At 39.0% G+C, this 23494-nt stretch overlaps 1 protein-coding gene across 1 annotated transcript in view; it reads left to right on the top strand.

Moving 5' to 3' along the window:
- The window catches only part of LOC127854563 (adhesion G-protein coupled receptor V1-like), a 139848-nt gene extending 116742 nt beyond the window's left edge, over positions 1 to 23106 (top strand). Inside the window, exons 91-104 of the mRNA XM_052389627.1 lie at positions 385 to 498; positions 1548 to 1799; positions 2144 to 2207; positions 2498 to 2578; positions 4073 to 4176; positions 5098 to 5302; positions 6008 to 6112; positions 7888 to 8028; positions 9315 to 9396; positions 12302 to 12416; positions 12856 to 13013; positions 13318 to 13439; positions 14773 to 14991; positions 21955 to 23106. Of these exons, the coding sequence (XP_052245587.1) occupies positions 385 to 498; positions 1548 to 1799; positions 2144 to 2207; positions 2498 to 2578; positions 4073 to 4176; positions 5098 to 5302; positions 6008 to 6112; positions 7888 to 8028; positions 9315 to 9396; positions 12302 to 12416; positions 12856 to 13013; positions 13318 to 13439; positions 14773 to 14991; positions 21955 to 22236 (2044 nt within the window). The 3' untranslated portion in view covers positions 22237 to 23106. The remainder of the gene's footprint in view (positions 1 to 384; positions 499 to 1547; positions 1800 to 2143; positions 2208 to 2497; positions 2579 to 4072; positions 4177 to 5097; positions 5303 to 6007; positions 6113 to 7887; positions 8029 to 9314; positions 9397 to 12301; positions 12417 to 12855; positions 13014 to 13317; positions 13440 to 14772; positions 14992 to 21954) is intronic.
- Positions 23107 to 23494: the final 388 nt, after the last annotated feature.

Here is a 23494-nt window from a genome sequence, read left to right as displayed (position 1 = left end):
TAGAGATTTGTTTCATTCTTTTATTAGGCAGACTGTTTTGAAGTAAATGTTGAATGTAGCAGTTAAGAAACTCTAGAAACAAAATCAGGAGAGGAATAGTCAGAGTCTACCAGTCTTTTATATAAGACATGTACATAAAGTGTTGTTCCAGATTAGCCAGAGCTCAGACTTATCAGGGACAACACTGTCCGCTTTCTGCTTTTATAGTATTTTTTGTTAAAATGAAGTCTCTGTTTTGCAAAAATCCAGTTAAGTGTCATCCCTCGGTAGCCTGTGCGGACTGCACAAGCTAATCTGGAAAACACATTACAGTGCATGTATTTAAACCAGTTTTGTCACAACATGGCTCATAGTTATTGAGGTCACTTTTCTTGGTGTTTCCAGCACACTGGGTCAGCTGGATGCAGCCATTCAGGTCTCCAACAAGTTCACAGAGAATGAAGTCTCACTGTCAGAGGACATACTGGAGAAAATCATCGAAGAAGGATTGGAGAGAAAGTAAGATTAGCGAGAAAATAATTTTGGAAATAAAGTAATACTAGAGAGAAAGTAAGATTGGAGAGAAAGTAAGATTGGAGAGAAAGTAAGATTGGCGAGAATATTATATTGGAAATAAAGTAATATTAGAGAGAAAGTAATATTAGAGAGAAAGTAAGATTGGAGAGAAAGTAAGATTGGAGAGAAAGTAAGATTGGAGAGAAAGTAAGATTGGAGAGAAAAGTAAGATTGGAGAGAAAGTAAGATTGGAGAGAAAGTAAGATTGGAGAGAAAGTAAGATTGAAGAGAATGTAAGATTGTAGAGAATATGAGATTGGGTAGAAAGTTAGATTGGAGAGAAAATAAGATTGAACAGAAAGTAAGATTGGAGAGAGAAAGTAATATTGGAGAGAGAAAGTAAGATTGGAGTGAAAGTAAGATTGGAGAGAATGTAAGATTGTAGAGAAAGTAAGATTGTAGAGAAAGTAAGATAGGAGAGAAAGTAAGATTGGAGAGAATATAAGATTGGGAAGAAAATAAGATTGGAGAAAAAGTAAGACTAGAGAGAAAGTAAGAGCGTAGAGAAAGTTAGATTGGAGAGCAAGTATGATTAGAAAGAAAGTAAGATTCAGAAAAATAAAGATGGGAGAAAAGGTAACATTGGAGAGAAAATAAGATTGGGGAGAAAGTAAGATCAAATAGTTTGGAATATTTACGAATATTTAGGTTTAAAAATCAGTGGATATAAACTGTTACTTTTCAGACCTTACATGTTAAGAGAATGGGTTGTGAAAGCAACAGTACAGGTAGATCATTTACTGAACTGTGTTCACACTGTTTATGTACTGTGACTGGATTAACGTATGAAAACCCAGGACATCCAACCTGGTGTAAATCTTTCCTGTTACTCTTGTTGTATTATTTTTCATTAGTAAAAATAAAAGAATTGAATCTCAAACAATTTGTTTATTATATATGCCATAGCTAAATTTTCTTGCTTTGAACATGATGGTGACATGAAATAAAGTAATGTAATTAGACTGAAGTATTTTATTTCTGCTCATGCGCAGGCTTACTCCAGCCATCATCAACCAGATCCTGTCCATACTATGCAAGTTCCTCACGCCGGACAAAGACGATGCCACCAGGGGGCGGTTCAAACTGGCCGAGATCATGGAGAACACAGCGTATCTCATGGTTACGGGGGCTCCCTGCCCCACCCCCCTGCCCCCAGACGTGATGACACTACAGTGTGTTCATGCCAAGATAGTGGCCGCACACTGGCCTCTCAACAAGATACAGGGGTACCAGTACCCTGGCAGGTCAGTTGGGACTTAATGAGCCACGTTTTGGGAATTTACTCAGCTTAATGTGTATGCATAAAGTGGTCCCAGATTAGCCTGTGTAGTCTGCGCAAGCTATTCAGGGATTACACTTTCCGCTATTATGGATTTTTTTGTTTAAATGAAGTCTCTTCTTAACAAAAATCCAGTCAAGGCTGATATTGTCCGCCCTGATTAGCCTTTGGGAACCATGTAATTCCTTACTTAAACATTTCTCAATTTTTTAACAAACTTGATTGTGAAATGTATGAATTTATTTCATTTACAATTGAACATAAGTAAGTGTAACCTTAAAGTGGGTAATATTTGATGTGTGATTTCAGGCGTCAAGACACCTTTACTGTGCCTGGTGCAATACCGAACGCAAGAACAAATGAAAACTCCACTGTAAGTCTATCATCTGTTACTTAAAAAAACAACATAAAAATATGTGCATTCAAAATGTGATATCTACTCTTTATATGTGAATTTTATCTTTGACTTAGAATGTTTTAAAGCTTGATTCAGAGTAGTAAATGTGTTAAGTTTTTAGCAAAAATTGATAGAAGTAAAAATATTTAAGATATTGATTTGCTTTGTATTGCACAGCTTCACATTGTTTTGGTGTTTTTGTTCCTTTGTGCTTATACAAAGATAGCGAGATGTATATGTATTCCTTTATCGGTCATGTTTTTCAGTGTGCTGACTTCCATTTTATTGAATATGACAGTGAACAGTGGTTTCAAAAATCTGCTGAGAGACAATTGCTTAGCAATAAGGTTTGTTTAACAGTATTCATGCTAATAACTAGCATGACAGCAACAGCATGTTTGGTGAAAATGTCTTTTGGTACCCTCATTGCATACAATTTTGGGCAACGGGTTAGAAAAGGTATTGTGAAAAATTTCTACTTTTATGTCATTACATTGTCAGTACTTTTAGATTCACAATCACGTTTTGCATTGAACTTTTGTACTGTATAATAATTTTGGTATACCATCTTAAATTTATACACTCAGCTATGAAAGTAAAGGTTGTATCATGTGACTGCATTTAACATGTGTTTCTGTCCATCAGGTTTTTGGTAGACACCCACTAAGCCAGTACTCCTACACTTTTCATTTGTTAATCATTGAAACTTGCATGAAATGTTCTATCATATGAATCTGACAATACACAATTTTCGTCTACTGAAACATGCAAAGGTTATACCGCTTTTTCATATAATTTAGAAATTCTTAAACAAGATTATACCAACTTGTATCACAATATGACTTGCAGTGTAGCATGGACACTCATTGATACTGTGATGTGACAGTTATAGTTTTAATTTGACTTACTGATCTATCTATTTTCATGGTATTCATGTTTAAGAGTGTCAGTTTGATGCCTACTCAATCATGTTCAAGTTAAAGCAATTGTTCATGCCATGCTTCTTCCCAGAAAATCCATCTTATGTAGGAGCCATGGTCTGAAAACAATGAACCTAACTGCGGCATGTGTGTAAAGTTTGTTCCCAGATTAGCCTGTGCAGTCATGTAGGCTTGTCATGTACAAAACTGCTTTTTTATAAATTTCATAAAAGCGGAAAGTGTTGTCCCTGATTATCCATTAAGGGCCTTCATGCATGTTTATCCTGTTCCCACTCAGAAGAAAAATGAAAATGGATATGTTCAAACAGCATAAAACCAGAACAGCCTGCGAGTACCGGTAACTCGCAGTCTATTCAGGTTTTATGCTGTTTGCCGCTCATAAGTATCCAAGAGTAAAACGTCTTTAATTAAATTTAACATTCTAAGGGACTACAAATGTATAAAAATACATATCTAAGTGGTAAAGGGTTAATGTATGCATTAAGGCCTGTTTTGCCAGAGTGAGGCTTGTCTCAATCAGACTGTTAACCCTTTGCATGCTGGAGAATTTGTCGTCTGCTAAAATGTTGTCTGCTGAATTTCTAAAATTAGCATTTACTTTGATTTTTTTCAAAGAATACTATAAGAATAGCAAACAGTTTGGATCCTGATGAGACGCCATGTTCTGTGGCGTCTCATCTGGATCCAAACTGTTTGCAAAGGCCTTCAAAATTCGGTTCCAGCACTGAAAGAGTTAAGCAGTTGGTTAACTGCAATAAATAAAGAACACTTGCTGAAATGTAAGGTTTCTCTCCTGTTGGTGCATCTGAAGTCTCTCTTTCTTTGTAGAAGTGTGCCATGGGTTTTCTAGAAAAGCAGAATTTAATGTTTACTATCTAAAGAACTACTTCTGTTCCACAGATTATATCGTTTGGACTGAAGGGGCGGCCCTCCTCGTACTCTGATACCCCGGCTGTCTACCGTATCCACAGTCCAGATAGACGTATAGCCACCAGACAGGCAGAGTATGTACAAACACTTCTTTTAAGTGTAAAAAGTGTGATCAGTAAAACTGAGTATCGTATTTATTCCAGGTTTTCTGACACTTAAAAATATTAATTTTCCTCTCTGAAAGTTGAGATACAAAAAAATATTTAAAAAATGCAAGTGTCCGAAAATTTAGAGACAAAAAATACAGGTGTTCAAAAATTGTTTCAACAAATAATTATCACGTGCTTGTAAAATACCATTCCCTATAGTATAAATTAATTTTAGTTATGCTTCGCTTTAAGCTGTTGGGTGAAATCACCTTGAATTACCTGTATACATAATTTTTTACCTAATAACTCAAATGTTATGTTCCATGGCCAAAAGGCAATTCTTTGTCAGGTCTCATTACCTTAATCCGACTGTAAAAATGCAACATTGAGTGTCAACAGATAGGCGCAACGGGGAAGAATTCTGCTAAAATAGCATTATAAAATAAACTATCCATAAATTTAGAATCATTAAATATGGACAAAAAACATATGTCTGAAATCTTAGTCATGAAAAATATTTATTTTGGCTATAAACAATGTTGTCCAAAAATTTAGATTTTTACAAAAACTTAGAAATTATTGTAAATATACATAACAATTGATAAGTTACATACTGGTACTTAAATGTTGGAGAGTTTGGTTTAAAATGAATGCTTTAAAAATGTAAGATTTTTTTTAATTCATGTATCTATATGTTTATATTTAAATTATATGTCTGGCTTCTATATCTTTATATTTATATGGCCATCTTAATGTTTTAAATGTGTGCTTCTTCAGTTAATTTAACAGTTGTATGGCATAGTGTTATTTGTTTTGCTTTAAATAACATACATAATACCAACAAAATAATAATTAAAGCTGTAAAGATTTAACATGTACTTTATCACTTTGTGAATACCTTTGTAGGTGTGTATATTTCGACACTTCTCTACGCACATGGGTGTCACCAAGAGAGATTTGCCAGGTCACAAATGACCTTGACCTTGGCCTTGATGATTATGTTGACTGCTCGTGCAAGCACCTGACTCACTATGCTGTCAAGGCCACGACCTCTGACCCTGGACTGGTCGGCTACTCCACCTGGTTTTTCATCTCTTGCTTCATTTGTATGGTGAGTGCAGAATGGTTATTGAGCTGGATTTGATTTATTCTGGTGCTTTATGTGAGGCTTGTCATGCAGAAATTATGTCATATGCTTCCAGCGTAGGAATGGTGCAATCTGGTAAGGAGTTATGCTGTCAGCTATAAAGTTATGCAAGGTTTTGTAGTCTTTCTAGTAGGCAGTGTACCTCTTGACATGACTGCCGTAATTCTGATCTGGGGCTACACTGGCCTCATATGACATAAGACCCATTTTCACATTTTGTGTCCACCTGGGACTCAAGTTCTTCACCAGACATCAAGATCTGGTTTTGTCCTGGAAATGGACTCAATAGGCCTCAGACTTTCTATGAGTTATACTTATTTCTATATGATGAAACTCAACATGTAACACATGTTCTTTTGTCTAGTGTTCTGAAAAATTTATTGTTGGACCTTTGAACTTGTTCTACTGTTCTATATCATGCAATTGTTGTTTATATGTCTTCACAATAAGACACAAAGCAATATGAGATTTGTAGTTTTATTTACCTATAATAACTGTGAATTTCATTCTTAGTAATAGTGCTATTCATTTTGGTCTCCTGCTAGCCATCCTTACCCTTCATGTCTGCTTAGTGAATGCCATGAACTCTTTTTAAGACCGGTCTCCTGCTAGCCATCCTTACTTACCATGTCTACTCAATGAATGCCATCTTCTCTGTTGCTATTTCAGACTGGTCTCCTGCTAGCCATCCTTGCCCACCATGTCTGCTCAGTTAGTGCCATGTTTTCCGCCAGTCTACTCATGCACATGTGCTTTGCTGCTATGGCAACACAGGTAAACATCGGTCATGACTACCACTGGAAATACTTTGCAAAACTGAAATTTTGCAAACTTAATACCTTTTTCCTTTAAGAAATAAATATTTTTATCATTTATTTATGTTTTTATATAATTAAATTCATTTCTTTTATTTGTTTTAAATAGCTGCTGCCTAGTGATGTTATAATTTTCCCCATGGGATTTTGTTTCCAATTTTTTTCAGATGGTAAAAATCAAAAGTAAATTTTATATGAAAAACAAAAGTGTTTTCTTGGCCTATATAAGTATTTAAATGTCGTCAAAAAGGCTGAATATTTTTTATGTTTTAAAAACATAAATATTTTAGTTATTAAATAAAAAAAATCCCATGGGATTTGTTTCCCTTTTAAAAAATGTTGTGTTTTTTTCTATAAAGAAATGGCCGCAAATAAGCACAAGTACTTTTACAATGCATAAAATTGATAACTAAGCATAAACAAACCTAACAAAAAATATAAATAAAATAAATATGATTGTTTATTGAAAAAGTTGGAAAAAAATCCATGGTAAAAATCCCATGGGAAGGCCAACTTTACACATTAATTTCACAGAGACCCCCCCATATTTTTAGCAAAATTAATCAATTATTTATCAAAGTTAAGCTTTTTTCACATACTTCATCTGAAAGAGGCAAATCTTAAAGAAAAAAGGTACTTAAGTTAGGAACTTTTGTTTTGCAAAGTTTTTTTGTTGGCTGTTTCATATTAAATGATCAACTTCATCAGATTTCTCTGTGATGCATGGACAAATTCAGATGTGTTAAAAAGTGTTAAGAATAACATGTGCCCAGTTTATCCGTTGTGAAACATTGCTTAAGTTATTCCTGTTCTGCAACACGATCTTTACAGTTTTTGCTGGTTGACAACCCTTGCCCATAATACAAGATATAGTGTAAATAGAATTGTTGGATTCATACAGTTTGCTTTGTTTTAGTATCTGCATGATGCAAAATTTAGGAAATTGTTCGATTTATGCTAAACACAGTCATGGTGGTGGGTGGTGGGCTTGGTGTTCATGGAACTGTTACAGCAATTGCAAATTGCTTTTGTATACAATCCTTTTTTGTGAATACCATACGTGTGGATTCTTATTTTATTTGAAGTGTTAATTTTCTTTTAATTAAAAGAAGATAAAACTTATTAAAAACCCTTTAATAAGAATATTATCCTTGTTCTGGGAAAACAGGGTTTAATGCACGATCTTTCAGTATTGTGGCAGACTAACCTGTGCAATCTGCACAGGCATTGCACAAGCCAACACTTTCTGCTAGACTAAATTTTTTGTTTATAATTGATTTCCTTTTACCCTTTGCATGCTGGGAAATTTGTCGTCTGCTAAAATGTCGTCTGCTGAATTTATAAAATTAGCATTTTCTTCGATTTTTTTTCCAAGAATACTATCAGAAAAGCAAACAGTTTGGATCCTGATGAGACGCCACGTTCTGTGGCGTCTCATCTGGATCCAAACTGTTTGCAAAGGCCTTTAAAATTCGGTTCCAGCACTGAAAGGGTTAAACAAACATTCCATGAAAGCAGAAAGTCATCTATTAGCCGCAATCTGCACATGATAATCTTGGAAATACTTTACACACATTCATTAAGCCCCATTTTCCCAGAACTATGCTCACATATAGTTTGTGTGTATCTGTCTGTTGTAGATCTGCAACGTCTATGGCCTGCTTTACATCTGCTATGTATATTGCCTGTTGTATATCTGATACAATGTATTTTGTGTGTATTTGTCTGTTGTAGATCTGCTATGTGGTTGCGGCCTACCTCAGCACAGATGAGATCCTGGTGTACACACTGCAGGAGAACAACTACCGCTGTATTGTGATGGGCCTATTCCTTCACTACTTCTTCCTCTGTCAGTTCTCATGGATGGTGACTCAGGTATGTACAGACTGTAAAGCGGTCCATCCACAATCAATATAATTGTCAATTTTATTGTCAATAATGAAGATTGACAATAAAATTGATAGTACATGGATGATATTGAAGATTGAGTCATGGTATCGAAGAAAATCAGAGATCTCAAATATTTATTGACGGATTGTCAATTGTATTGACGAGTGTTTTGCACCCTTCAATAATATTTAATCAATATTTATACATTTCTAAATGTAGTCTCGTCAAAATTTCCATACAGTCAACATGGCTAAAGGGCAAAAAATATTCTGTCAATATTATTGAGTCAGTGAAATTGACAATTATAGTGTGTGTGGATGGGCCGCTTAAAGGGCAAAACATATTCTTTCAATATTATTGAGACAATAAAATTGACAATGATATTGTGTGTGGATGGGCCGCTTAAGGCCGCTTAAGGCCTAGAGCGTTGACACTTATGACTAGGGTACTTACCAACTGTCCCAGATTAAATGCTGCAGTCCACTAATTTACAGACAAAGCTTCTTGCTTTTATGGATTATTTTTATTTTTTTAAGGAATTCTCTTTTAAGCAAAAATTCTGTTTAGGTGGAAAGTTTTGTCCTGATTAGCCAGGCCAATCTGGGACTACACTTCAGGCATGCATTGAGCCTGGTTTTTCCCACAGAAAGGCTCATATTAACCCTTTGCATGCTGGGAAATTTGTCGTCTGCTAAAATGTTGTCTGCTGAATTTGTAAAATAAGCATTTTCTTCATTTTTTTTCAAAGAATACTATCAGAATAGCAAACAGTTTGGATCCAGATGAGACGCCACATTCTGTGGCGTCTCATCTGGATCCTAACTGTTTGCAAAGACCTTTAAAATTTGGTTCCTGCACTGAAAGGGTTAAGAAACTTCTCCAGGCTTGAAGGATCTTTGTGACAATTATGGTCCACATTTAAAAATGGATAAATGTCTTCACTATCTGCCCTGATTTGCAAAGAAATGTCTTCAGTATTTTGAAGAACAATTTCTTAATATATATCAGGTATTGCTGAGGTAAGAGGTAACAAAATTCTCTGCACTGAACATTACCTCATTGTCTCTACCGAGTAACAGGCCTTATGAAGAGATTTGTTAAAAACCCACAAGATGGAATAAAAATCACATACCAGTTTTTGCTTCATTTATATTTGATTTTTAATTGACACTTCAAAACTGTTTTAGCTTCAGGTTAAACAAGTACTTTTATAGAAATGCAGATCTTATTCTTGAAAAATGAACAACAGCTATGTTTTAAATTTATTTCAGGCCTTCAATTTCTGGAAGATTCTTATAATGAACGATGAACACACAGAGAGGAAATATGTGATCTTCTTCCTCCTGGGATGGGGTGAGTTGTGTTTGAGTATTATGTGATCTTCTTCCTCCTGGGATGGGGTGAGTTGTGTTTGAGTATTATGTGATCTTCTTCCTCCTGGGATGGGGTGAGTTGTGTTTGAGTATTATGTGATCTTCTTCCTCCTGGGATGGGGTGAGTTGTGTTTGAGTATTATGTGATCTTCTTCCTCCTGGGATGGGGTGAGTTGTGTTTGAGTATTATGTGATCTTCTTCCTCCTGGGATGGGGTGAGTTGTGTTTGAGTATTATGTGATCTTCTTCCTCCTGGGATGGGGTGAGTTGTGTTTGAGTATTATGTGATCTTCTTCCTCCTGGGATGGGGTGAGTTGTGTTTGAGTATTATGTGATCTTCTTCCTCCTGGGATGGGGTGAGTTGTGTTTGAGTATTATGTGATCTTCTTCCTCCTGGGATGGGGTGAGTTGTGTTTGAGTATTATGTGATCTTCTTCCTCCTGGGATGGGGTGAGTTGTGTTTGAGTATTATGTGATCTTCTTCCTCCTGGGATGGGGTGAGTTGTGTTTGAGTATTATGTGATCTTCTTCCTCCTGGGATGGGGTGAGTTGTGTTTGAGTATTATGTGATCTTCTTCCTCCTGGGATGGGGTGAGTTGTGTTTGAGTATTATGTGATCTTCTTCCTCCTGGGATGGGGTGAGTTGTGTTTGAGTATTATGTGATCTTCTTCCTCCTGGGATGGGGTGAGTTGTGTTTGAGTATTATGTGATCTTCTTCCTCCTGGGATGGGGTGAGTTGTGTTTGAGTATTATGTGATCTTCTTCCTCCTGGGATGGGGTGAGTTGTGTTTGAGTATTATGTGATCTTCTTCCTCCTGGGATGGGGTGAGTTGTGTTTGAGTATTATGTGATCTTCTTCCTCCTGGGATGGGGTGAGTTGTGTTTGAGTATTATGTGATCTTCTTCCTCCTGGGATGGGGTGAGTTGTGTTTGAGTATTATGTGATCTTCTTCCTCCTGGGATGGGGTGAGTTGTGTTTGAGTATTATGTGATCTTCTTCCTCCTGGGATGGGGTGAGTTGTGTTTGAGTATTATGTGATCTTCTTCCTCCTGGGATGGGGTGAGTTGTGTTTGAGTATTATGTGATCTTCTTCCTCCTGGGATGGGGTGAGTTGTGTTTGAGTATTATGTGATCTTCTTCCTCCTGGGATGGGGTGAGTTGTGTTTGAGTATTATGTGATCTTCTTCCTCCTGGGATGGGGTGAGTTGTGTTTGAGTATTATGTGATCTTCTTCCTCCTGGGATGGGGTGAGTTGTGTTTGAGTATTATGTGATCTTCTTCCTCCTGGGATGGGGTGAGTTGTGTTTGAGTATTATGTGATCTTCTTCCTCCTGGGATGGGGTGAGTTGTGTTTGAGTATTATGTGATCTTCTTCCTCCTGGGATGGGGTGAGTTGTGTTTGAGTATTATGTGATCTTCTTCCTCCTGGGATGGGGTGAGTTGTGTTTGAGTATTATGTGATCTTCTTCCTCCTGGGATGGGGTGAGTTGTGTTTGAGTATTATGTGATCTTCTTCCTCCTGGGATGGGGTGAGTTGTGTTTGAGTATTATGTGATCTTCTTCCTCCTGGGATGGGGTGAGTTGTGTTTGAGTATTATGTGATCTTCTTCCTCCTGGGATGGGGTGAGTTGTGTTTGAGTATTATGTGATCTTCTTCCTCCTGGGATGGGGTGAGTTGTGTTTGAGTATTATGTGATCTTCTTCCTCCTGGGATGGGGTGAGTTGTGTTTGAGTATTATGTGATCTTCTTCCTCCTGGGATGGGGTGAGTTGTGTTTGAGTATTATGTGATCTTCTTCCTCCTGGGATGGGGTGAGTTGTGTTTGAGTATTATGTGATCTTCTTCCTCCTGGGATGGGGTGAGTTGTGTTTGAGTATTATGTGATCTTCTTCCTCCTGGGATGGGGTGAGTTGTGTTTGAGTATTATGTGATCTTCTTCCTCCTGGGATGGGGTGAGTTGTGTTTGAGTATTATGTGATCTTCTTCCTCCTGGGATGGGGTGAGTTGTGTTTGAGTATTATGTGATCTTCTTCCTCCTGGGATGGGGTGAGTTGTGTTTGAGTATTATGTGATCTTCTTCCTCCTGGGATGGGGTGAGTTGTGTTTGAGTATTATGTGATCTTCTTCCTCCTGGGATGGGGTGAGTTGTGTTTGAGTATTATGAAAACCTGAGGGAAAACTGGGATTACTGCATGTGTGTTAAGTATTGTCCTAGATTAGCCTGTGCAGTATGCACACATTTATAAGGGACAACACTTTCTGCTTTTATGGTATTAGGTATTTTTCGTTCAAAGAAAGCTTCTTCTAAATGAATATCCGGTTTAATATATAAGGCAGAAAATGTCATCCTGTTATAACCTTTTAAAAGCGAGAGCAAAATATTAACCACAATGTCAGAAAAATTGTTGTTTTGGGGAAAGATATATTTATTAATCAGTTAAAAGAGAACTAAATTTCATATGTCATAAAATAATATGAAACTTGTTTGTAAGGTCAGTACTTCAATTCCCACTAAAGAACATATGTGGGGCATTTTTTCTTTCATGAACACAGACCAAAAAAAGCATTCAACACAATGAAACTATGAAAGAAAGCTGAACCTCATCTATGTCAAATGATACAAGTATGATAAGAATTCTAATGTGAACTTCTTGCCACCAGCATAAAACCAGAACAGCACGTGAGTTGCTCACAGTCTGTTCAGATTTTATGTCATTTGCCGCTCAGTATCTTATGGTTGAAAATGAAGCCTTAAAAACTTAAATCTACATTGTAGTGAGGAAAGTCTTTCATTGAATTTGATTTTGTGAGGAACTACTTACTGGTCAAAAAGAATACTTGATATCTTGCTGTAAAGGCTGAACACATTTGTTGACCTTGTAGGTTTCCCAGTTGTGATTGTGGCAGTTTTCTATGTGGTGACTTTCAATGTCTACAAATATGTCTACGACCTGCCTCTTGGCTTCATTTATGGTGATGTGAACAATAACGGAGATATGTAAGTACAAGTAATACAATATTTTTATAAATGGACTAAATAAAAGGACTATGTATACGTATTACCGTAACTAACTTATTTTTCCCCATAGCATATATAAAAGAAGCAATGGGGTTGACTAGAATAGCACTAAAGCAAGGTGTAACTATAAGTTCTTGGTCCTGTTCAGCTCTGTTGGTTCAAAGTGGTGGAATGTAGCTATTTCATTCCAATTGCTATAATTTTTCAAATATTTAGACTCGTTCTGGGAAAATGAGGCTTAATGCATGTTCATAAAGTGTCAGTATTATGGCCTTTTTTGTTTAAATCATGTCTCTTCTAAGAGAAAATCCAGTTGAGGCAGAATGAGCACATGAATAAATCCCTTGTTCCAGAGCAAGACTCAATAATTTCATTAAATTATTACAAGTCTACAAAAGACTTAATGGTGTATTTGTAGGTGTTTTGTCACCAATGCCTATGCAGGTCTGGCAGGAGTGGTTCTACCCGTTCTGTTGATGCTTGTGGTGGTTGCCGTGGTGTTTGTTAGGGCATTCCAGGTCACACCCCAGTGGCAGGCATATGACGACATCTACAGAGGCAGATATAACATCACTGGTGAGTGTTGTCAGGGTCTTCTGTTCTTTATTTTAGTGCAAAGTCATTGTTTGGTATTGTTGCCATCTCGCCCAAATCTTGTTGTTGTAATTTGGTTGTGCAGAGGTTTGAAACAAATTACCCAAATAATTTAATCTGGTGTACTTATTGTCCATTTATCTTCTTTTGTCTGCCTCTTTCTCATGTGAGCGTATGTGCCTTTGACATTACAAATATTTTATATTAAAAAGCTCAATAAAATGCCAAACTTCGCAAACGAGTTTTCTATATTTGTCATGTGTACTTATTTTGTTGTGTGTTGCAGAGATGCGAATGCTGCTGCTGTTCTGGGGAACCATCATTATCACATGGCTCTGGGGAGGGCTGCACCTTGTGTATGGACAGCTCTGGATGCTTGTACTGTTTGCCATATTCAACATCATTCAGGTATTAAGCAGAGTATCCTATTTCACTATAATAAACTAAGTTTATAAACAAATCAAGCAGAGTAACCTTCTTTGTAGCAGGAACTTCAAACTGATTTAGAAATGAAAAATTAACTTTTTTTTCATTAAGTTTGCTCCATTTAATTTCATTTAAAAAGCGTTCTAACCAACAATAATATATTAATTACACAAATATATCATTAACTGTGTTGATAATAATGGAACCAGGAAATTTAGTTATTACAAGAGGGCCATCGGCCCTAAGGCACCCATCTGAGACCCAAAGGAACTAGACTTTTCTGAAAAAGTGTGAGCTGTTGCATGAAGATTGGACCAAAAAAGTGACTTCAAGAGTATGAACATTTTTTCAAATGTAACAAAGTTTCAGGAAGATTGGCCAATAAATGGGACAAATGTAGGGTCATGAAGTTTTCACTATAGTTATATAACGAAAACTGCCGAGCTCCTGGTCGGCCTTTTTTTTTTAACTAACCCTAACCCTGAAGGAAGTCTTGAACTAAACCAAGACGTCATTAGAACAATTGTTCTGGCTAAGTTTAATTTAGATTGCACTGAAAATGTGACTTCAAGAGTGTGAACAAGGTTTCATAATAGTGATATGAGGAAAACTTCCCCATCCCTGGTGGCCATGTTTTTTGATGAACCATAACCATTTTCGAACTCAGCCAAGCTATCATGAGACAAATGTTCTAAACAACTTTCATGAAGATTGGACTAAAAAAGTGACTTCTAGAGTATTAACTATTAAGGTTTTATAACAGCCATATATGGAAACATGCCCCACCCCTGGCAGTCATGTTTTTAAAGACCAGAACCATTTTGAACTCATCCAAGATACCGTTATAACTAATGATCTAACTGAGTTTCCTGAAGATTGGACAACAAATCTCACTTCTAGTGTTAACAAGCTTTTACTACAGCATTATAAGGAAAACTACCATGCCCTCTGGCAGCAATGTTTTTCAACCCAGAACAATTTTCAAACTCATCCAAGATATCATTGGGACACTTGTTCTGGCCAAGCTTTATGAAGATTAAACAATTAATGTGTTCTCTTGAGGGTTTACAAGGTAAATGTTGACAACACACGACAGACAAAAGGTTATCACAAAAGCTTAGCATGAGCACGTTGTGATCAGGTGAGCTAATAAAACAGTGACAATCATTACTCGTATTCACTGTTATTTATTACTGTCTGAAACACACAAATTCCACTTTAAATCACTGATACTTCAAATTAACAACATATAAGAATTTAGTATTTTTTAAATATTTTTATTTCTTTAGACTTAATACTTTCATGTCAATCTCAGGGCTTAATGGCGCTAGTCCTGTATGCCGTCCTTCGCAACCCTTGTATTGCGTCCTGCATCACGCCACAACGTGCTAGCTCCTACTCCATGACGGGGCACCTGTTTGACCCCGCCCTGCCCCAGGGTGGGGCTGGCTCCCCAGGGGGTCAGTATCAGTTCCACCCCAGCACCCTTGATGTGGGCAGTCTGAAGGGATCCAGGGCTTCTCTACTGAATGAGGTAAGTGAATGTTGTGTGAATAGCTCGAAACATATAATGAGGTACTGTGAATGATTTTATGCTCCCCCAACATTTTTGGGGGGAGCATATAGTCGCCGCTTCGTCTGTCCGTGCGTGTGTCCGTCTGTCCGTGCACAATTTTTGTCCGGGCTATTTCTCAGCAATTAATTACCGGAATTCAATTAAACTTTATGGGAAGCTTCACTACCAAGAGGCGATGTGCATATTATCAGCTGGTACTGGTCGGATAATTTTTCACATAGTAATGGCCCTTTGAACTTTTCCATTAACTGCACATATAGTGCTATTCTTGTCCGGGCTATTTCTCAGCAACTAATGACTGGAATTCAATGAGACTTTATGGGAAGCTTCACTACAAAGAGGACATGTGCATATTATCAGCGGGTTCTAGTCAGATGATTTTTCACAGAGTTATGACCCTTTGAAATTTTCCATTAACTGTATATATAGTGCAATTCTTGTCCGGGCTATTTCTCAGCTACTAATGACCGGAATTTAATGAAACTTTATGAGAAGCTTCACTACCAAAAGGAGATGTGCATATTATCAGCTAGTAATGGTCCGATGATTTTTCACAGACTTATGGCCCTATAAAATTTTCCATTAACTGTACATATAGTGCAATTCTTGTCCGGGCCATTTCTCCCCATCTACTGACTGGAATTCAATGAAGCTTTATGGAAGCTTAACTACCTTGAGGAGATGCGCATGTTATTTGTGGGTTCTGGTTAGATGTTTAATTAAGAGAGTTATGGCCCTTTGAAATTTTTAAGTTGCTAAACCATCCATCGTATTATTTTGTCCAAAGTTATGCCCCTCAAGACGTGTCCTTTTATCTGAATATATAGTGCAATATTGTGACAAAAAAACACTTTGGGGAGCATCATCCATCTCCGACGGTTTCTTATATGAATAGCTATAAACATGGAATGAGCCAGGGAAAACTGGGCTTAATGCATGTGTGTAAAGTATCGTCCCCCAGATTAGCCTGTGCAGTCTGTGCAGCCTAATCAGTGGCAACACTTTCCGCCTAGACTGGATTTTCTTAAGAAGAGAGTCTGGCTTTCATTAAACAAAAATTCCATCCAAGCAGAAAGCGAAGTCCCTGATAAGCCTGTGTGGGCTGCTAAGGCTTATTACAAACATGCATTAAGCTTTGTTTCCCAATAAAGAGGCTCTAATGATGATGTGCAATTAGTTGCCTACTGTGCTCACTCATGTTTTTATAATGTTAAATGAAAATTGTATGAAAAATGACATAATTTTGAATTAGATAAAACTATGGTCTGCCATACAGATCAGAAAATTAAGAAATAATGCCATCATCTTTTCTCTGGGTGGCCAAAATTACAATAGCAATCTTATTGTGGGGTGGGGGTTGGGGGTGTAATTTTAATAGTTGCTATGTGTGCAACACATAATGGTTTCTTGATATATATGTCTCAAATAATTTTAAGATTCAGGATTTAATTAATTTATCATACCAACCAAAAGTATTAGTACCATTTATAAGCTTTAACACATGTGAATTAGCAAACAGAAAACATGTATAAAATCGACAAATGAAAATGACCAGTAGATTTAAATCCCATTCAAATCATCTCCTTACATTATGAAATAAGCCTCTCTACAGGAAAAAAGGGTTTGATGCATGTACGTAAAGTGTTGTCTCAGATTAGCCTGTGCAGTCTGCACAGGTTTATCAAGGACAACACTTTGGGCCTAAACTGAATTTCAGCTATGAAAATTCTTCCTTTAAAAAATCACACCATAAAAGTGGTGTTGTCCCAGATTAGCTTGTACCGGCTAATCTGGTACAACACTTGACGCACATGCATTTAGCCCCATTAGCTTGTACCGGCTAATCTGGGACAACACTTGACGCACATGCATTTAGCCCCATTAGCTTGTACTGGCTAATCTGGGACAACACTTGACGCACGTGCATTTAGCCCCATTAGCTTGTACCGGCTAATCTGGGACAACACTTGACGCACATGCATTTAGCCCCATTAGCTTGTACCGGCTAATCTGGGACAACACTTGACGCACATGCATTAAGCCCCATTAGCTTGTACCGGCTAATCTGGGACAACACTTGACGCACATGCATTTAGCCCCATTAGCTTTTACCAACTAATCTGGGACAACACTTGACGCACATGCATTTAGCCCTATTAGCTTAAACCGGCTAATCTGGGACAACACTTGACGCACGTGCATTTAGCCCCATAAGCTTGTACCGGCTAATCTGGGACAACACTTGACGCACATGCATTTAGCCCCATTAGCTTGTACCGGCTAATCTGGGACAACACTTGACGCACGGGCATTTAGCCCCATTAGCTTGTACCGGCTAATCTTAGACAACACTTGACGCACGTGCATTTAGCCCCATTAGCTTGTACTGGCTAATCTGGGACAACACTTGATGCACGTGCATTTGGCCCCATTAGTTAGTACCGGCTAATCTAGGACAACACTTGACGCATGTGCATTTAGCCCCATTAGCTTGTACCTGCTAATCTGGGACAACACTTGACGCACGTGCATTTAGCGCCATTAGCTTGTACCGGCTAATCTGGGACAACACTTGACGCACATGCATTTAGCCCCATTAGCTTGTACCGGCTAATTTGGGACAACACTTGACGCACATGCATTTAGCCCCATTAGCTTGTACCGGCTAATCTGGGACAACACTTGACGCACGTGCAATTAGCCCCATTAGCTTGTACCGGCTAATCTGGGAAAACACTTGACGCACGTGCATTTAGCCCCATTAGCTTGTACCGGCTAATCTGGGACAACACTTGACGCACATGCATTAAGCCCCATTAGCTTGTACCGGCTAATCTGGGACAACACTTGACGCACATGCATTTAGCCCCATTAGCTTGTACCGGCTAATCTGGGACAACACTTGACGCACATGCATTTAGCCCCATTAGCTTGTACCGGCTAATCTGGGACAACACTTGACGCACATGCATTTAGCCCCATAAGCTTGTACCGGCTAATCTGGGACAACACTTGACGCACATGCATTTAGCCCCATTAGTTAGTACCGGCTAATCTGGGACAACACTTGACGCACATGCATTTAGCCCCATTAGCTTGTACCAGCTAATCTGGGACAACACTTGACGCACGTGCATTTAGCCCCATTAGCTTTTACCGGCTAATCTGGGACAACACTTGATGCACGTGCATTTAGCCCCATTAGTTAGTACCGGCTAATCTGGGACAACACTTGACCCATGTGCATTTAGCCCCATTAGCTTGTACCGGCTAATCTGGGACAACACTTGACGCACATACGTTTAGCCCCATTAGCTTGTACCAACTAATCTGGGACAACACTTGACGCACATGCATTTAGCCCCATTAGCTTGTACCGGCTAATCTGGGACAACACTTGACGCACGTGCATATAGCCCCATTAGCTTGTACCGGCTAATCTGGGACAACACTTGACGCACGTGCATTTAGCCCCATTAGCTTGTACCGGCTAATCTGGTACAACACTTGACGCACGTGCATTTAGCCCCGTTAGCTTGTACCGGCTAATCTGGGACAACACTTGTCGCACATGCATTTAGCCCCATTAGTTTGTACCGGCTAATCTGGGACAACACTTGACGCACATGCATTTAGCCCCATTAGCTTGTACCGGCTAATCTGGGACAACACTTGACGCACATGCATTTAGCCCCATTAGCTTGTACCGGCTAATCTGGGACAACACTTGACGCACATGCATTTAGCCCCATTAGCTTGTACCAACTAATCTGGGACAACACTTGACGCAATTGCATTTAGCCCCATTAGCTTGTACCGGCTAATCTGGGACAACACTTCACGCACATGCATTTAGCCCCATTAGCTTTTTCCGGCTAATCTGGGACAACACTTGACGCACATGAATTTAGCCCCATTAGCTTGTACCGGCTAATCTGGGACAACACTTGACGCACTCGCATTTAGCCCCATAAGCTTGTACCGGCTAATCTGGGACAACACTTGACGCACGTGCATTTAGCCCCATTAGCTTGTACCGGCTAATCTGGGACAACACTTGACGCACGTGCATTTAGCCCCATTAGCTTGTACCGGCTAATCTGGGACAACACTTGACGCACATGCATTTAGCCCCATTAGCTTGTACTGGCTAATCTGGGATAACACTTGACGCACATGCATTTAGCCCCATAAGCTTGTACCGGCTAATCTGGGACAACACATGACGCACATGCATTTAGCCCCATTAGCTTGTACCGGCTAATCTGGGACAACACTTGACGCACATGCATTTAGCCCCATTAGCTTGTACCGGCTAATCTGGGACAACACTTGACGCACATGCATTTAGCCCCATTAGCTTGTACCGGCTAATCTGGGACAACACTTGTCGCACATGCATTTAGCCCCATTAGCTTGTACCGGCTAATCTGGGACAACAATGACGCACATGCATTTAGCCCCATTAGCTTGTACCGGCTAATCTGGGACAACACTTGACGCCATGAATTTAGCCCCATTAGCTTGTACCGGCTAATCTGGGACAACACTTGACGCATGTGCATTTAGCCCCATTAGCTTGTACCGGCTAATCTGGGACAACCCTTGACGCACCTGCATTTAGCCCCATTAGTTTGTACCAGCTAATCTGGGACAACACTTGACGCACGTGCATTTAGCCCCATTAGCTTGTACCGGCTAATCTGGGACAACACTTGACGCACATGCATTTAGCCCCATTAGCTTGTACCGGCTAATCTGGGACAACACTTGTCGCACATGCATTTAGCCCCATTAGCTTGTACCGGCTAATCTGGGACAACACTTGACGCACATGCATTTAGCCCCATTAGCTTGTACCGGCTAATCTGGGACAACACTTGTCGCACATGCATTTAGCCCCATTAGCTTGTACCGGCTAATCTGGGACAACACATGACGCACATGCATTTAACCCCATTAGCTTGTACCAGCTAATCTGGGACAACACTTGACGCACATGCATTTAGCCCAATTAGCTTGTACCGGCTAATCTGGGACAACACTTGACGCACATGCATTTAGCCCCATTAGCTTGTACCGGCTAATCTGGGACAACACTTGACGCACGTGCATTTAGCCCCATTAGCTTATACCGGCTAATCTGGGACAACACTAGACGCACATGCATTTAGCCCCATTAGCTTGTACCGGGTAATAAGGCACAACACTTGACGCACATGCATTTAGCCCCATTAGCTTGTACCGGCTAATCTGGGACAACACTTGACGCACATGCATTTAGCCCCATTAGCTTGTACCGGCTAATCTGGGACAACACTTGACGCACATGCATTTAGCCCCATTAGCTTGTACCGGCTAATCTGGGACAACACTTGTCGCACATGCATTTAGCCCCATTAGCTTGTACCGGCTAATCTGGGACAACACTTGACGCACATGCATTTAGCCCCATTAGCTTGTACCGGCTAATCTGGGACAACACTTGACGCACATGCATTTAGCCCCATTAGCTTGTACCGACTAATCTGGGACAACACTTGACGCACATGCATTTAGCCCCATTAGCTTGTACCGGCTAATCTGGGACAACACTTGTCGCACATGCATTTAGCCCCATTAGCTTGTACCGGCTAATCTGGGACAACACTTGACGCACATGCATTTAGCCCCATTAGCTTGTACCGGCTAATCTGGGACAACACTTGTCGCACATGCATTTTGCCCCATTAGCTTGTACCGGCTAATCTGGGACCACAATGACGCACATGCATTTAGCCCCATTAGCTTGTACCGGCTAATCTGGGACAACACTTGACGCCATGAATTTAGCCCCATTAGCTTGTACCGGCTAATCTGGGACAACACTTGACGCACGTGCATTTAGCCCCATTAGCTTGTACCGGCTAATCTGGGACAACCCTTGACGCACCTGCATTTAGCCCCATTAGCTTGTACCGGCTAATCTGGGACAACACTTGACGCACGTGCATTTAGCCCCATTAGCTTGTACCGGCTAATCTGGGACAACACTTGACGCACATGCATTTAGCCCCATTAGCTTGTACCGGCTAATCTGGGACAACACTTGACACACATGCATTTAGCCCCATTAGCTTGTACCGGCTAATCTGGGACAACACTTGACGCACATGCAATTAGCCCCATTAGCTTGTACCGGCTAATCTGGGACAACACTTGACGCACATGCATTTAGCCTGATTAGCTTGTACCGGCTAATCTGGGACAACACTTGACGCACATGCATTAAGCCCCATTAGCTTGTACCAGCTAATCTGGGACAACACTTGACGCACATGCATTTAGCCCCATTAGCTTGTACCGGCTAATCTGGGACAACACTTGAAGCACATGCATTTAGCCCCATTAGCTTGTACCGGCTAATCTGGGAAAACACTTGACGCACATGCATTTAGCCCCATTAGCTTGTACCGGCTAATCTGGGACAACACTTGACGCACATGCATTTAACCCCATTAGCTTGTACCGGCTAATCTGGGACAACACTTGACGCACATGCATTTAGCCCAATTAGCTTGTACCGGCTAATCTGGGACAACACTTGACGCACATGCATTTAGCCCCATCAGCTTGTACCGGCTAATCTGGGACAACACTTGATGCACGTGCATTTAGCCCCATTTGCTTGTACTGGCTAATCTGGGACAACACTTGACGCACGTGCATTTAGCCCCATTAGCTTGTACCGGCTAATCTGGAACAACACTTGACGCATGTGCATTTAGCCCCATTAGCTTGTACCGGCTTATCTGGGACAACACTTGAAGCACGTGCATTTAGCCCCATTAGCTTGTACCGGCTAATCTGGGACAACACTTGAGGCACATGCATTTAGCCCCATTTTTCCAGAGCAAGGTTTAAGTAACTGACATATTTCAGAGTTGGGAGCGAGACTCACAACCCTCCAGGGCCACACGCAGCACAATGAAAGTGAAGAGGACCCTCCCACAGAGTGGTAACCTCTACATCGAGCCCCCCGTCTACCGGCAGAACACCATCTCTGACACGAAAGACTTCGATGATTTGCTGTACGCATTAAAAACTGGAGGCTCCTTCTCGCCCAGTGATCTTGACAGCATGAACAGTGATAAACCTTCCGATTCTTCGAGTATTGATAAATATGAACTGAGGAGGATTGATATTGCGGACACTCATTTGTAAATTGTGCAATACGCTAATCAAGATCAATATATACAGATCTCATGGGAATATTTTATGTAATGTTAAATAATATATATATTATTTTAAATTTCCTCATTTTAATACTTTTATATGCGAGTCTCTTGGCAGTACGTATTATGGGATTGACGGTTGGAAGGGCAGTTTTCCGCTCTCTAGGTTTTTATGGAATTTTATGGAATCTTCGCTGCACTTAATGGAAATGTTTGTCAACATAAAATGGAGGTCAAGGTCAATAATCTGCCAATGTGGAACAGGCACTTTAAAGTGACCTCCCATTGTTTACAAAAAAAAAGAAACATTATTTTTTTAAGCTCTCTTTACTCATTTACTTTCTCCCAAATCTTCACCAAACTGTTCAGATACAATTAATGTAACGTTTCATAACCAGACAAAAAATGTGGAAACCCATGAGGTCTGTTTTTTACAAATATATAGTTATATCCAGTAACTTTATTAAGATTGACAAAGATTTTCTTTGAAAAACAAAATGCCCAATAATCAAGGCGCAAAGCTGAATTTAGACATAACTGTCAAAAATTTGTACTTTAAATTGCTTTGCTATTGTCACTTAATGTATGTACATGTGTTTAAAAAGAAGTAACTCTATTTATTTATGCTTAATGCCCCTTTTTAATATCATAATTCCATTTAAATTTTACTATATGCAACAATAATTTCATAATCATTTTTTGTATTATTCTTATTAAATTGTATGTGTATGTTAAACATGGTAAATTGAATTTAATATTTTTGTCTTTCATTTATTATTCCGTCTTTGTAGCTATTAAAATTAAATCCTAAAATCACATTATCAATTAAATCATACATTTTACAGTATGATTGTGCACAATATAGTTGAAAGTTGTAAGTTACTTTGTTATATTGATTAGATATTTGTTTTTTGCAAAAATAACATGTTTGTACAGATATCTAGTCATTTGGAAAAATTGTTCATTTCCTGCTGTTATTTTGTAGAAAAATGTTAATTTGACATTTTAATGAATTGGATTTACAGTACTGCGTGCAATAATTTATTGTGTTTTCATTTAGATGATGCATACTGCTATCTATTTAATTAATTTTTATTGTATGTCCATTACTTTATTATTGTGAGAATAAATTCACTTAAAATTGATTGTTTTTTATCCCTTTGATTCACAGTAAAAAAAGATATTGCTGTGTCAATATGTGTGCTTCCTACACGTATTTACATCAGAATGAAACAAAAGCTCTTTAT

This window comes from Dreissena polymorpha, chromosome 13 (assembly GCF_020536995.1).
Source record: "Dreissena polymorpha isolate Duluth1 chromosome 13, UMN_Dpol_1.0, whole genome shotgun sequence".
Lineage (NCBI taxonomy): Eukaryota > Metazoa > Mollusca > Bivalvia > Myida > Dreissenidae > Dreissena > Dreissena polymorpha.
The sequence above is the reverse complement of the archived record's forward strand: the minus strand, read 5'-3'. Positions and strand labels throughout refer to the sequence as shown.